Source organism: Trachurus trachurus, assembly GCF_905171665.1.
Source record: "Trachurus trachurus genome assembly, chromosome: 19".
Classification (NCBI taxonomy): Eukaryota; Metazoa; Chordata; class Actinopteri; order Carangiformes; family Carangidae; genus Trachurus; species Trachurus trachurus.
In genome coordinates, this window is record NC_139913.1 from 1,845,784 (window position 1) to 1,860,077 (window position 14,294).

General features: G+C 41.6%; 1 protein-coding gene across 1 annotated transcript in view; it reads right to left on the reverse strand.

Annotated features, from left to right (window-relative positions):
• Nucleotides 1–14,294, reverse strand: part of LOC311003122 (glutamate receptor ionotropic, delta-1-like) — a gene marked incomplete at both ends in the record, with an annotated part of 637,202 nt that overhangs the window by 82,433 nt on the left and 540,475 nt on the right. Inside the window, one exon of the mRNA XM_083994807.1 lies at nucleotides 4,010–4,063. Within this exon, the coding sequence (XP_083850933.1) occupies nucleotides 4,010–4,063 (54 nt within the window). The remainder of the gene's footprint in view (nucleotides 1–4,009; nucleotides 4,064–14,294) is intronic.

A 14,294-nucleotide genomic window follows, 5' to 3' on the forward strand; every position in this document is an offset into this window, starting at 1 on the left:
ACTTTGACCGAAAAGGTGTAAGAGGCTGAAGAATCAGCTTATTTTGCCTACCCTTCTGAAATTAACATTTTCCGTTCACTCATTTAAAAAAAACATTTTTTACAGAACAAAAAAAAAAAAACCCCTGCATATTCTACATTTATTTATTTATTTATTTTATTTTTATTTAAGGAGGACAGTGCACATTAATGGACATAATAAAATGTAAAAGTGCCAGTGTTAGCCAATGGCTAGTTTCTGACTGTAGTCCTCCTGGCAAGGTGTTAAAAGCCATTAAAGTGAACACAAGGACATGACAACAGAATTCATAAAACAGGAAAAACACACATGTATCCAACAGAAACCAACAGACAAAAAACTACAAAGAGAGACAATTAACATGACGCTACTATGACAAAAGAAAAAACAAAAAAGATTGTCTATGGATGGAGAAGATGGATGAGGATGCAACAATGCAAGACCAGGACAGGGTTTCTTGATGGAGTTGTGCTAGAATGGGTTAGGAACACAATGAAACCAAGATATAGCACAGTGTGATAAAGTGCTACAGTGCGCAATAAAAAACTGTCAGGGATGGATAGATGAGATGGATATCAGTTTCTAAGCACACTGGTATTTATAAATCAGTTTTATATGTTTAGTGTAAATGAAGAAAAAGAAAAACACACACAGGTCATTAAAAAGCTTCGTCTGTTGATGCACCTTTAATTACTCTGACGCACACAAACCCAATTATTTCCTGTGAAGTGTAATTACAGAGACTCAGAGCTTCATCTCTGACTGACGGCGTCCACTTGACTATTATTATAACATTTAAATAAAACCAGAGTTGATCTGAGCTGCGATGGAGGAGGAAGAGTCGACTTCAACGTCTTTTCTGTTTAACTTTGTTGTTGTTTCCAATTAAAAGTGAAGAGGAGCTGGTAAACACGAGTCACATGGACTCACGGCTCATTGATCCGAGGATTTTCTGAAAACATGTCACTCTGTTAAAGTCAAAACACACTTGATTGCAGCTTCTGTAATTGCAGCCGAGACGAAGACGAAGAATCTCTTTGTTTGTTTGTGTAACAGTCTTCACTTGGTCCACTCAGAGTCCTGACATCTGACTTTTGTTAAGTTAAGATTTAATTTTATGTTAATTCATCTCAAAATAATTTGCCTACCGTATTGACCTGAGTATAAGACGGTATTTTTTCAGTCGAAAAAAAGACTCTGATGCCGCCTTACACTGCAAAGACTCAAAATCTTTCCAAGAATATTTGTCTTATTTCTTGTCAAAATGTCTCATTTCTAGTCAAAACTAATCTCTTTCTACTTAAAATAAGACTCATCACCTAAAAATTAACTTGTTTTGAGATCATTTTCACTTGTTTCAAACAAATTTTCACTCGAAATAAGTAGAAAAATCTGCCAGTGAAAGTACGTTTTTTGTGCTTGTAATAAGAAAGAAAAACTTGCTCCACTATCAGATTTTTCTACTTATTTCAAGTAAAAATCAGCTTGAAAGAAGTAAAAAAAAAGTGTCTAAAAACAAGCTGCTTTTAATGTGATGAGTTTGTTTTGACTAGAAATAAGACAAATATTCTTGGTAAGATTTAGAGTTTTTGCAGTGCAATTCTGAGTGACAAGTTTGTAGAAAAAGTGATCACACTCAATATCGGTTTAAATAAAATACTGTTTACAGGTGCACGGCTCTGAAAAGGCTCTGAAAAACACACAAAGAGCACTCAACTACTTCTTAACTCTTTAAATCCAGGCAGCAGTAGCCTACAGCGTACGTGTTGTAACAGGAAGCAGAACCAACGTGGGTCTATTTATACATTTGGCCCCACAACAGCTGAAAACAATCAATGTCAAACAATCCTCAATATACATATTGGATCAGAAATAAACAATAAATAAAGTGCATCTGTTTTCAAGGTCTTTTTTTTATGCTGGTTAGAATAAATAAAAGTGAAAAAATGTTCAAATTAAGAGCTTCTATCAGTAAAGTACGGAAGCCCAAAGTGGTCAAAAGAGAGAAACATACTGATATAAACTATATATATTTATGTCAGGACCGTCTTTTTTTTTACTGTATGTATGAAAAGCTTTCTGTACACCATATGAGGCTTCACTCTCACATTTTATTTGGTATTGATTTGTGATCGATACGTGCACATGTGAAAAAAAAAAAAATATATATATATATAAACTTTCGTCTTGTTGCACAGATTAATAAAAAAAAACAGCAGTGTGTGAGAAGCAGCAACGTTATTGATGTTTCTGACTGAAATAATTCATCAGTTCCCAAAGCAGCTGCTGGTTGACTGTCTGTCAATCAGATTATTGATAAAGGGATTAATAGTTGCAGCTCGTCAGCTCGTTACAGAGAAAATAAATGAGTTAGTAATCCTATTGAAGGCCTCGATGATGTGACGCGTGTCCATATAAATGAGAAACACAAACATTTGACCCTTAAACATTTAATTTCATGTCATTATCCGAGTTTATAGGAGCAGATAGAAACGTTAATTTGTGGGTAAAACACATAATAAATGTGTTTTACATTGTAAAACATTCAACAGCAGCTGTGAGGGTCGACGTGCCGCCTGAATGTGTTACTTCTATTTCAATAAATCTGTTTGATTTAAATTTTAACACACGTTGTTGATTATTAAAATCCTCCCATGGGAGCTGAAACCTGATTGGACCCGCCAAAATAAAAGCCTGATACTGAAGAAGGAAGGATAGAGGAAGAAGAGGAGGAGGTGTGAGAGAAGAGGAGTGATGGAGATAAACAAGACTGGATGATGTGAAATGGAAACGAGGTAAAACTCAGCGGTGTTTCACTCCTCCTCTGGTTAATTAAAAACACAACGAGTGTAATAATTAGTTTAAACAACGTCTTTGAATGAAAACAGAGAGAGAGTTTTTAAGCTGATTAGGAGGTAGAGAGAGAGAGTCTGACTCTGGGACCGGCTCAGAGGGGTTTTCTATTCAGCCTTCAGTTACCCCGTTAACACTGTTGTCAGCTCGGTTAATTGGCTGCGACGATGCCGGAGCGGTGACACACAGGGCAGAGAGGAATTAAAAACAAAAAGACAAAAGATAAAAGACAAAAGACAGAGCTCAAGATCAGGAGGGAGTTCACCTGAACCTGAACGCCTCCACGATGAGGCGTTCAGGTCTGGCTCCGACAGCAGAGTGAAGGAGTGAAAGTCTTTTAGTCAAAGAAGAAACAAGATGGAGTTTTTTTTTTAAATAATTTAAATAATACTTTTTTGAAGTCTGTGATTTAAGATATTTTAGTTTAAAAAGTTGTTGCTGACTGTGGCTACAATTTTAATAAGTGTTCAAACTTTTGATGATGAAGATATCTGATTGTGAATCGATCAATAAAACCCAGATAACCGGACCAGAGCCACGGCTGCAGCAGCAGGTTTTTAGATCCAGAAGGTCATAGCGACCTCACTGTGACATCATCACTTTCTGTAAAAACTGTTTTTAATAACAGTTTATATAATTCCTCTATAACTATAATTATAACATGATTAATCTATGTATGTTGGACTGGATTACACATATGATTATGTATGTTACGATATATTATTAGATAGCTTTATCTATTATAATCATATTGCTGGAACTACAATTACAAACTAGAAAAAGAAAGCATTTCCTGAAGAAAATGCGCGTGAATGCTGAAAGCAGCTGAATGCTATTGCTGAATGAGTGAATGCTGAGTTAGCTGAAGAAACTTTCTCTGTCTTTTTCTTTCTTTCTTTCTTTCTTTCTTTCTTTCTTTCTTTCTTTCTTTCTTTCTTTCTTTCTTTCTTTCTTTCTTTCTTTCTTTCTTTCTTTCTTTCTTTCAGCATTCACACGCATTTCCTTCAGGAAATGCTATCTTTTTCTAGTTCTATCTTATTTTTCTTTTACTTTCTTGTAAAACTGTTGATTTAAAATGTTTTTTTTTGGTGTGTGTGTGTGTGTGTGTGTGTGTGTGTGTGTGTGTGTGATGTCTTACCTCGTTCACAAACACCCAGTGACTGTCTTTGGATGCCAGGTTTGTTTCCACCGCCTGCAGATACACACACACAGACACACACACAGAGAGAGGGTTAATAAGCAGCTGTTTAAAGTTCATTTCATCACATGCAGACAGTGTGTAACGTGTCATCGTGAGGAGAGAGCGGCGTCGTCGTTCCTGCTCGTGTCTGAAGAGTAAAGTTCACCTGAACAGAATAACACCTTGACAAAATGTCAAACTCAGTGATGATGTCATCCTGCAGGTACAGGTGTCAGATGGATGTAGAGTCTCAACGACCAATCAGAAGGAGTCAAACTGCTGGTCACATTCACGCACTCACATTCATTCATAAATACCACATTTTCACATGTAAACAATGACATGTAAACTCTGTCGTCCTATTGGTCGACATGAAAACAACGCGTCACAGCTCTGTCCTCCTATTGGTCGACATGTAAACAATGAGTCACAGCTCTGTCGTCCTATTGGTCGACATGAAAACCATGCATCACAGCATTACATGTCTTGAAGAAGGGAGTCACCTGTCGAATAACGCATTTACTTATATTAAAGCCTTGTCGGAATGGTGGGACGTTTGCATGTCGGAATGATGGGATGTCGGAATGACAGCATGTAACGTGTTCATAATCACATGATCAAATGTGTCGACAACGGCCTGAAAACGTGTCGTCTTATCCCGACTTCACAGCTCGTCATCGTTTCTCCCTCATCAAACAGAGACATGAGGTCTGTCTGCTGCTGTGTGTGTGTGTGTGTGTGTGTGTGTGTGTGTGTGTGTGTGTGTGTGTGTGTGTGTGTGTGTGTGTGTGTGTGTGTGTGTGTGTGTGTGTGTGTGTGTGTGTGTGTGTGTGTGTGTGTGTGTGTGTCAGTGATCAGGTTAACCTATACTAAAGGCCACAGCCCTGTTCTCATAACACACTTCACATTACATCTCCTACCTGGAGATATTACACCTGTCACCGTAACCTTTACTGTCCCAGAGGGACGCTGGGTAATTATCACACACACACACACACACACACACACACACACACACACACACACACACACACACACACACACACACACACACACACACACACACACACACACACACACACACACACACACACACACACACTCACTCTGTCTTATGTAAGTTAAGTTATTCTGATCCAGGTTCAGCGGTTCCTCTCCCTCTCTGTCCCACAGCTGCAAAGCATTCTGGTCTATTTTCAGGTCGACACCACCTCGGGTACAAAATGTGTGTGTGTGTGTGTGCGTGTTGTGTGTGGTTGTTGTCATGGATACGTCAGAGACAGGTGGATGTGTGGACAATGAGCTGAAGGTGACAGATAGTAAATATGATTTAAAAGAGTTTTTCTGTTGTTTGTTTTTATTCAGAGTTTTGATTGAAGTTTTGACTTTTTGGCCTCGACGTGATTTTAATATTTGAGTCACAACTCGACGTCAAACTGAGCAGAAAGACAACACGATGTGAACCGAGGCGACACAATTTATATCAGTGAATCTGAGAGAAACTTTTTAAAAGAAAACTTTATCGACAGCTCTGAATAAACAACAACAACGAATCAGAGAGGAAATAAAACACAAACAGAGATGGTTTCTGTTCTGCTCTGGCCTGATGGTGGCGCTGGGGAGGAGGTCAGAGGTCAAAGGTCACCACAGGTTGTGACTGTGAGGTGAAGCTGCAGAAGAGAATGAGAGAGTGAGAGGAGAGAAAGAGAAAGAGGGGGAGGAGAGAAAGAGACAGGGGGAGGAGGAGGAAGAGAAAGAGAGTGAGAGGGGGAGAAAGAGAAAGAGAGAGGGGGAGGAGGAGGACGAGAAAGAGAGAGTGAGAGGAGAGAAAGAGACAGGGGGAGGAGGAGGAAGAGAAAGAGAGTGAGAGGGGGAGACAGAGAAAGAGAGAGGGGGAGGAGGAGGACGAGAAAGAGAGAGTGAGAGGGGGAGGAGAAAGAGAGGGGGGGAGAAAGAGAGAGAGGGGGAAGGTGGAGAGAAAGAGAATGAAAGGGGGTGGAAGAGAAAGAGAGTAAGGGGAGGAGAAAGAGAGTGAGAGGAGAGAAAGAGAGAGTGAGAGGGGGAGAAAGAGAAAGAGAGAGTGAGAGGGGGAGGAGAGAAAGAGAGAGAGGGGGAAGGAGGAGAGAAAGAGAAAGAAAGGGGGTGGAAGAGAAAGAGAGAGGGGGGAGAGAAAGAGAAAGAGAGAGAAAGGGGGAGGAGAGAAAGAGAGGGGGAGGAAGAGAAAAAGAAAGATAAAGAGAGAGAGGGGAGGAGAGAGTGAGAGGGGGAGAAAAATAGAGTGAGAGGGGGAGAAAGAGAAAGAGAGAGAGGGGGGAGAGGAGAGAAAGAGAGAGTGAGAGGGGGAGAAAGAGAAAGAGAGAGAGGGGGAGAGGAGAGGAGAGAAAAGGGGAGAGGAGAGAAAGAGAGAGTGAGAGGGGGAGAGGAGAGAAAGAGAGAGTGAGAGGGGAGAAAGAGAGAGGGGGAGGAGAGAAAGAGAGAGAGGGCGAGAGGAGAGAAAGAGAGAGTGAGAGGGGAGAAAGAGAGAGGGGGAGGAGAGAAAGAGAGAGAGGGGGAGAGGAGAGAAAGAGAGAGTGAGAGGGGAGAAAGAGAGAGGGAGAAAGAGAGACAGGAGGGAGGGGGAGGAGGTGTGAAGACAGCGTTCGTCTGGACACACCTGCAGGGTGATGACATCACTGTGATGACATCACTCAGCTCAGATGTGATGTCATGCGCCCAGAGGTCACAGGTTGACGTCTGAACTAAAAGGTCGAGGTGGAGGAGGAGGAGGAGACTCACTCTGCCTCAGGTTTCTCCTCTTTTCTGTTTCTCTCCTCAGACCAAGTGAAGGTCAGAGGTCAGAGGTCAGAGGTCAGAGGTCAGAGGTCAGAGGTCAGAGGTCAACCTGCTGCTGCCTCTAGAGGTTCATTTGCCTCCAAACAACCAGTTTGCTTTTCCACATTTTCCTCCTGCAAACTGCTGCTCCTCTATTTTCATCGTGATCCCGAACCACAAAATACAACTCCACCTGCCTACAGCACCTAACGGAATGAACAGCGACTATGTTTGAGGAGAGAGGTCGATATCAAAGACATTTTGATTCTCAAGGCCCTTTCCTTTTAAATGAATAAAAGACACAAAATTGCTAAATATTTGGCGGCGATGCGAATATGCAACAATTATAAACCAAAGTTTTGTTTATTATGCCTCATGTATTCAACACCTGCTGTGCTACTGTCGTCTGGTTACAAATTTTACTATATAGGGTATTTAATTTAATTTAATTTTTCATATTTTGGGTGTCTATACGTGAAAACACTGGGGCGGCGTTTTCAGATTTTCAGACTTTCCCACTCTGGGACCCGTTTCTGTCTGGACGAAATGATATATTATATATTGGTAAATGGTAAATGGTCTGTATTTATATAGCGCTTTTCTACCTGAAACGATACCCAAAGCACTTTACAGTACATCACATTCACCCATTCACACACACATTCACACACTGACGGTGGAAGCTTCCATGCAAGGCGCGAACCACGACCCATCAGGAGCAAGGTGGGTAAGGTGTCTTGCCCAAGGACACTATGGCAGCAACCGGGACAGGTCTACCACCTGAGCCACTGCCTTATGCGGATTCATTCAATACGTATTTGTGTGGACGAGCTCTTAAACAGAAAAGTTACCATCGGTGCAAAGAACTGGTCCTGAATCAGTATCTGGCTCGGTGGGAAAAGAGGTTAAAGCAGAAGTGAGTGATCCGGTCGTTTTCGCTAATGCTGCGTTCCAGGCAGGCTTTTGAAATCGTAAATTACAGCTTCAAGTCACAACTTACGACTTTGTAGCGTTCCAGGCAACCCACTCGTGTTTTTCCGACCTGTTTTACCGGTGAAAGTCACTGTAACGGCCACTCGTAACTTCTGACCCGTGAAATCGTACCAGATCGAACTGGTACCACTTCACGGTCGGAAAAATACGAGTTTCCTTGAACGCACCATAACAGTCCTCGTCGCTACGTCACCACATTCACGGCGTTCCTTGGCTGCACACACAGCCCTGCATGCCGTTCTCTCTCCTCATTGGATAAAAACTGTAGGATACGATAAATGTTTTCTCCTGGGCTCAGAGCAGAGCAGAGTGACTGACAGACCCGTGTTTCAGTCCAAACACTCTATAGAAGTGATTGCTGTCGGAAGATATAACTATTTAAGACTTATATTAACACAAATATATCACTCACTTCTGCTTTAAGTTGTGGCATCTTGTGTTGTTCATGTCGGCACAAAGACCCTTTAACATCTGATCTGAAGTCAGTCTGAGTCCGTGAGGCGGCTGGACCGGACGCAGCTTTGATGTGTCGGTCTGATAATCAGTGGCGACGCCGTTTATTCACACGTTCACATCTAATCATCATCATTTCCCATCAAAGCAGCAGCAGCAGGAGGACGGTGGAGCTCCACGATCAAAGTGAACGTGGACGTTCAGAGATGACCGTGACGGACAGGAGGGTCAGACCAGGCTGGACTTTAAAGGGATAGTTCAACATTTTGGCAAAGTGGACCATTGCCATAATCCCTATAGTCATAGCAGTAGGTTCGTTACCTTTAATTGTCGGTGCAAGCTGTTTTTAGAACGGCGGTGCAGAGCCGTGAGCTGCTCAGAGCTACGCTACAGAGGCTCATTATGGGATTTCTTGGTTTCCCTCATCAAATACACAATCCAACAACTCCACAACGCTCTGGTGGACAAGTTGTGACCTGCACATTCACCACGCTATGAGATAATAACACAACGTTACCACACAGAGTTGTTTTAGAGGGAAATTCATGCAAAACTGCTGATGCACGTTGCCTTCAGGGACAGTTTTTCATCAAGCAGTCTCTGTATTTCCCTCTAAAACAACTCTGTGTGGTAACGTTGTGTTATTATCTCATAGCGTGGTGAATGTGCAGCTCACAACTTGTCCACCAGAGCGTTGTGGAGTTGTTGGATTGTGTATTTGATGAGTTTGATGAGGGAAACCAAGAAATCCCATAATGAGCCTCCGTAGCGTAGCTCTGAGCAGCTCACGGCTCTGCTCCGCCGTTCTAAAAATAGCTTGCACTGACAATTAAAGGTAACGAACCTACTGCTAGTGATTATGGCAATGGGCCAAATGTTGAACTATCCCTTTAACTCTGGACACTGTAATAGAAATAAAGAGGCCTTTGTCTGAAGAAGGAGCTGTTTATGTCCAAACTTCAGCCTCAGAGTTTGCACCGGTATCGAGCGGTTCACCTGAGAGCAGCGAGGTGAGCTCGGCCCAGCAGCTCCAGTCAGAACCAGCTGGGTCCAGTCGGCCAGAACAGATAAATAAATCAAGAGACAGAGAAGAAAAGATCAGAATTATTGCATCAACAGCCGGTGCAACACTCGGCTCTGCAGCTGAAATCTCTGCTGCTCTCACACACACACACACACACACACACACACACACACACACACACACACACACACACACACACACACACACACACACACACACACACACACACACACACACACACACACACACACACACACACACACACACACACAGAAACAGAAACAGAGGTTTAACTGGCCAGGCTTCATTTAACAGCCTGTTCTGGTTCTGACTCCACACACAGATTCACCTCCGCTGCTGTTTGTCTGCAGCTCTGACACCCACGTCCAACTAAATAAGCTGAGGATTGCTAGGAGTTTTGTTTTTTTTAAAGGGATAGTTCAACATTTTTGGCAAATTGGCCCATTGCCATAATCCCTATAGTCATAGCAGCAGTAGGTTTGTTACCTTTAATTGTCGGTGCAAGCTGTTTTTAGAACAGCGGAGCAGAGCCGTGAGCTGCTCAGAGCTACGCTACGGAGGCTCATTATGGGATTTCTTGGTTTCCCTCATCAAACTCATCAAATACACAATCCAACAACTCCACAACGCTCTGGTGGACAAGTTGTGACCTGCACATTCACCACGCTATGAGATAATAACACAACGTTACCACACAGAGTTGTTTTAGAGGGAAATACAACTTGCTGAAAAACTGTCCCTGAAGGCAACACGCATCAGCGGTTTTGCATGAATTTCCCTCTGAAACAACTCTGTGTGGTAACGTTGTGTTATTATCTCATAGCGTGGTGAATGTGCAGGTCACAACTTGTCCACCAGAGCGTTGTGGAGTTGTTGGATTGTGTATTTGATGAGTTTGATGAGGAAAACCAAGAAATCCCATAATGAGCCTCCGTAGCGTAGCTCTGAGCAGCTCACGGCTCTGCTCCGCCGTTCTAAAAACAGCTTGCACCGACAATTAAAGGTAACGAACCTACTGCTATGACTATAGGGATTATGGCAATAATGGGTCAATATCCCTTTAAAGAAAAGCCCCTGACAGCTGCTGCGATTACCGCGCTGGAGAAAAGATTCTGTTGAAATGCTTCTTTTTTTTTTTTTTAAAGCGACGAGTCAAATCAAACTGTCACAGAGAGAAAACCTGACAAACACACAACAAACTGCTGCTGCTGCACCGCGTCGACTTCACAGGCCGGCTAATGATCTGCTCTCACATCAAAACACTGCACACACACACACACACACACTCTCTCTCTCTCTCTGCTCAGCGGCCGTGTGTTAGATTCCAGCAGCAGCACCTCGGCCTCAGCAGGTGCTGATGAGGTATCGACCGTCCAGACCCAGATACATGGAGCTGTGAGACAGAACCAACGTTACTCTGTTAAATATTGAGCGATGAGCTGCTCCCTGGTGAAGACGTTGTTGTTGTTTAGAGCCTCTGTTTCTATTTCTGGACCTGGACTCCCTTCAAGTTTCCATTCAGGACACAAATGAAACGTGAGCATCGACAGAAAAACACAAACTGACGGTGTGGAGATGAAAATCCAGGGGAAAAGAGACAAAAACAACTAAATTGAACTGATCCCAGAGACAAAAACGTTCTTATGTCTCTGTGTGGATTCATCCGCCACTGGAAATAGTCCCTATATACTGTAACAAACGCCCTGTTTCCTCCGGTTAGTTTGATAAAGCAGCTGTTTTAAAGGTGAAACTAAATAAATACTGATCGAAGGTTGAACCAGCAGCTTCACAGACTGATACCAGACTGGTTTTTAGTCTTTTAATGAGAAAAAAATACATTTCTTGCAGCCAAAAACTGCAGGAAACAGATGTCAATTAATCACACGACCACTTCCTCTTTACTGGTTTTGCCTACAAAATTAAAGTGTTATATTTTTATATTATTGAAAATGTGAGAATCTAAATTATTATTGGTAATAAACCAGATCCCGATCCTGATTAGATGATAAAATGTTTGTCCTGTGGATCATGAACCAGTCGACTTCAAGTTGTCATTATGTGTGAATGTTTATGGCCGGTACGTGTGCTATAATGTAACCATGCTCAGTCTGGGTAACGTGACCATATTTAGTCCGAGCGTGTGTAATTGTATGACTTATAACTGATGTGTATGAAACCATGAATCATGTCTAATACTTCCTGCAATCATGTAAATCTACTTATTTAATACTTGTTATCTATCAGTCCTCTGGTTTTATGGACTTTTTGTGTTAAGTGTTTTATGTTTGGGGAGTAACTCATGTACACAGTGTCCATCAATATGCACTGTCCCATCTAAATAAACTAATGAATAAGAAATAAAGTTGTCACTGCTTCAGATTAAAAACTAGCCGAGCTCTGCACTGCAAAAACTCAAAATCTTACCAAGAATATTCGTCTTATTTCTAGTCAAAACAATCTCATTCTACTTAAAATAAGACTCATCACATTAAAAGTAGCTTGTTTTTAGACACTTTTTACTTCTTTCAAGCAGATTTTCACTTGAAATAAGTAGAAAAATCTGATAGTGGAGCAAGTTTTTCTTTCTTATTACAAGCACAAAAAACTTGCTTTGACTGGCAGATTTTTCTACTTATTTCAATTGAAAATTAGTTTGAAACAAGTGAAAATGATCTAAAAACAAGTTCATTTTTAGGTTATGAGTCTTATTTTAAGTGGAAAGAGATTAGTTTTGACTAGAAATTAGACATTTTGACAAGAAAGAAGACAAATATTTTGAGTTTTTGCAGTGTGGTCTGAATCTTCTGCAGTCGTACTGTAAATATAAACACATTAAATGTTTCATAAAGAAGAAACTTTAGAGGACAAAGCAGCAGCAGCAGCAGAGAACGGTGCGTTTAATGACACTGGGATAAATAGCTGCAGCAGGAAGTGAAATAACAGCCACTGATCCCAGAGCAGCAGCAGCAGCAGCAGCAGTCGGAGCTCGGGGGACGTCACTGGTCCAGTACGGCGGGGGGGGGGATTAGGGAGTTAGCTGGTTTATATTACGCTCTGCTCTCGCTCTCTGAGGGCTTCATCGTCCTGACAACAAGAATCACCAGCAGCAAACAGGGAGCGGCTGCTTTTAACAGCGTGTTAATGGAACAGACTGGGATCAAACCCCGGAGAGGGAACACCGCTCCAAACCGCTCCAAATGGACCAAAACATGAAAAAAAACTAACAAAAAAAAAGCTGTTTTCTGCTTCTGTGATACGAGGAACTCCCGTCTCTCTGAAAACGACACAAATTGTGAATCTGAAGGGACGACGTCTCTCTGTATCTCTCTGTCGGTTTCTGTTTCTGTTTCCTTCTAAACTTCAGGGTAAATGTTCTTTTCTGGGGAATCGACAGAGGACAGGACGTCTTCACAGGTTGGACAGATGTGACAAGGCTTTGAACGGTCCAACGCTGCAGATAGATTCATCCTCAGTCTGCGTCAGACTCAATAAACCAAAACCTGTCACACTACTACTGGTGTCTGACGTCTTCATGTTTCTTTATGTTGAGTCCAAAACAGGGAACACCAAAAACTGCACCAGTCAACAGTGCACCAAGATGTGCACCATGATTGTAAGCACTTTATCCCCTGCCCGGGACACGGTTGCACTTTTCTACTACTGTCGTACTACGGTACTGAATCTGTATTATTATTCTACTGTACTGTAAACTGAATGCTGCTATTTTATAACATGCTTTTGTTTTTATTTATTGTTACTGTATTTGTACTAAGGAACATCTATGAATGGGGCAATGGATGGAAATTAGCCTGTGGCTACAATCCGGCTTGTTTACTATTTTATGCTTCGTTCATGAACATGCACTGTCTCACCTCAAATAAATTGAATTGAATTGAATTGAATTGAATTGAATGCACCTGAACGCACCTCAGAGTAGGAACCAACAGGTGAAAAGCTTTGTACATCTGGGTTTCAGACTGAGCCCAAACACTCAAAAGTCTGGACTGTACTGGACTATACTTGACTTTACCAGACTGTACTGGTCTCATCTCACCCCTGCAGATGAATATATAAATATGTAAATGATGAACTCAGTCCAAGAGTTGCAGTTAAAGGAGCTGGTTGACGTGGGTCATCATCACCTGGATTATCTCCGATAGATACACAGGTGGACTGAGAGGAGACCCAGAATGCACTGGGGCACCATGTGAGGAGAGTTGGGAGTTGGGGAGTTACTCACAGGTAGAGGTGGGGTTATGCTAGTTTATAAACTAATGATATCATTGGACAACAACTGAGGGAACAGTTGGTAAAACCACATGGATTTCAACCTCAGGAGCCTGAAAACGACTGATTTATTTAGTCAATTCTCACATTTTGGGGCCCAAAGACAAAACTAAAACCTAAGTTAATGTCAAAGAGCTTTCAGAAAGTGACATTTCCATAATTTGTCCCCTTGAATTAGGTTGTTCAGCCGTTCAGTTGATCACACTGCAAAAACCCCAAATCTTTCCAAGAATATTTGTCCTATTTCAATTTCTACTCGATACAAACCTCTTTCCACTTAAAATAAGACTCATGACACCTTGTTAATTCTCACTCGTTTCAAACTAATTTTCACTTGAAATAAGTAGAAAAATTTGACATGAAAGCAAGTTTTTGTGTTTGTAATCAGATTTTTCTACTTATTTCAAGTGAAAATCAGCTTGAAAGAAGTAAAAAGTGTCTAAAAACAAGCTGCTTTTTATGTGATGAGTCTTATTTTAAGTAGAATGAGATTGTTTTGATTAGAAATAAGACAAATGTTCTTGGTAAGAGTTTGAGTTTTTGCAGTGCACAACATCTGGAGAAGAACCGGTGGTGGAGGAGAACAGAGAATAAATATCATCAGGACCAGATGTTCAAGGACTGATGGAGACAGTTTGACCTTGACATTCAGGA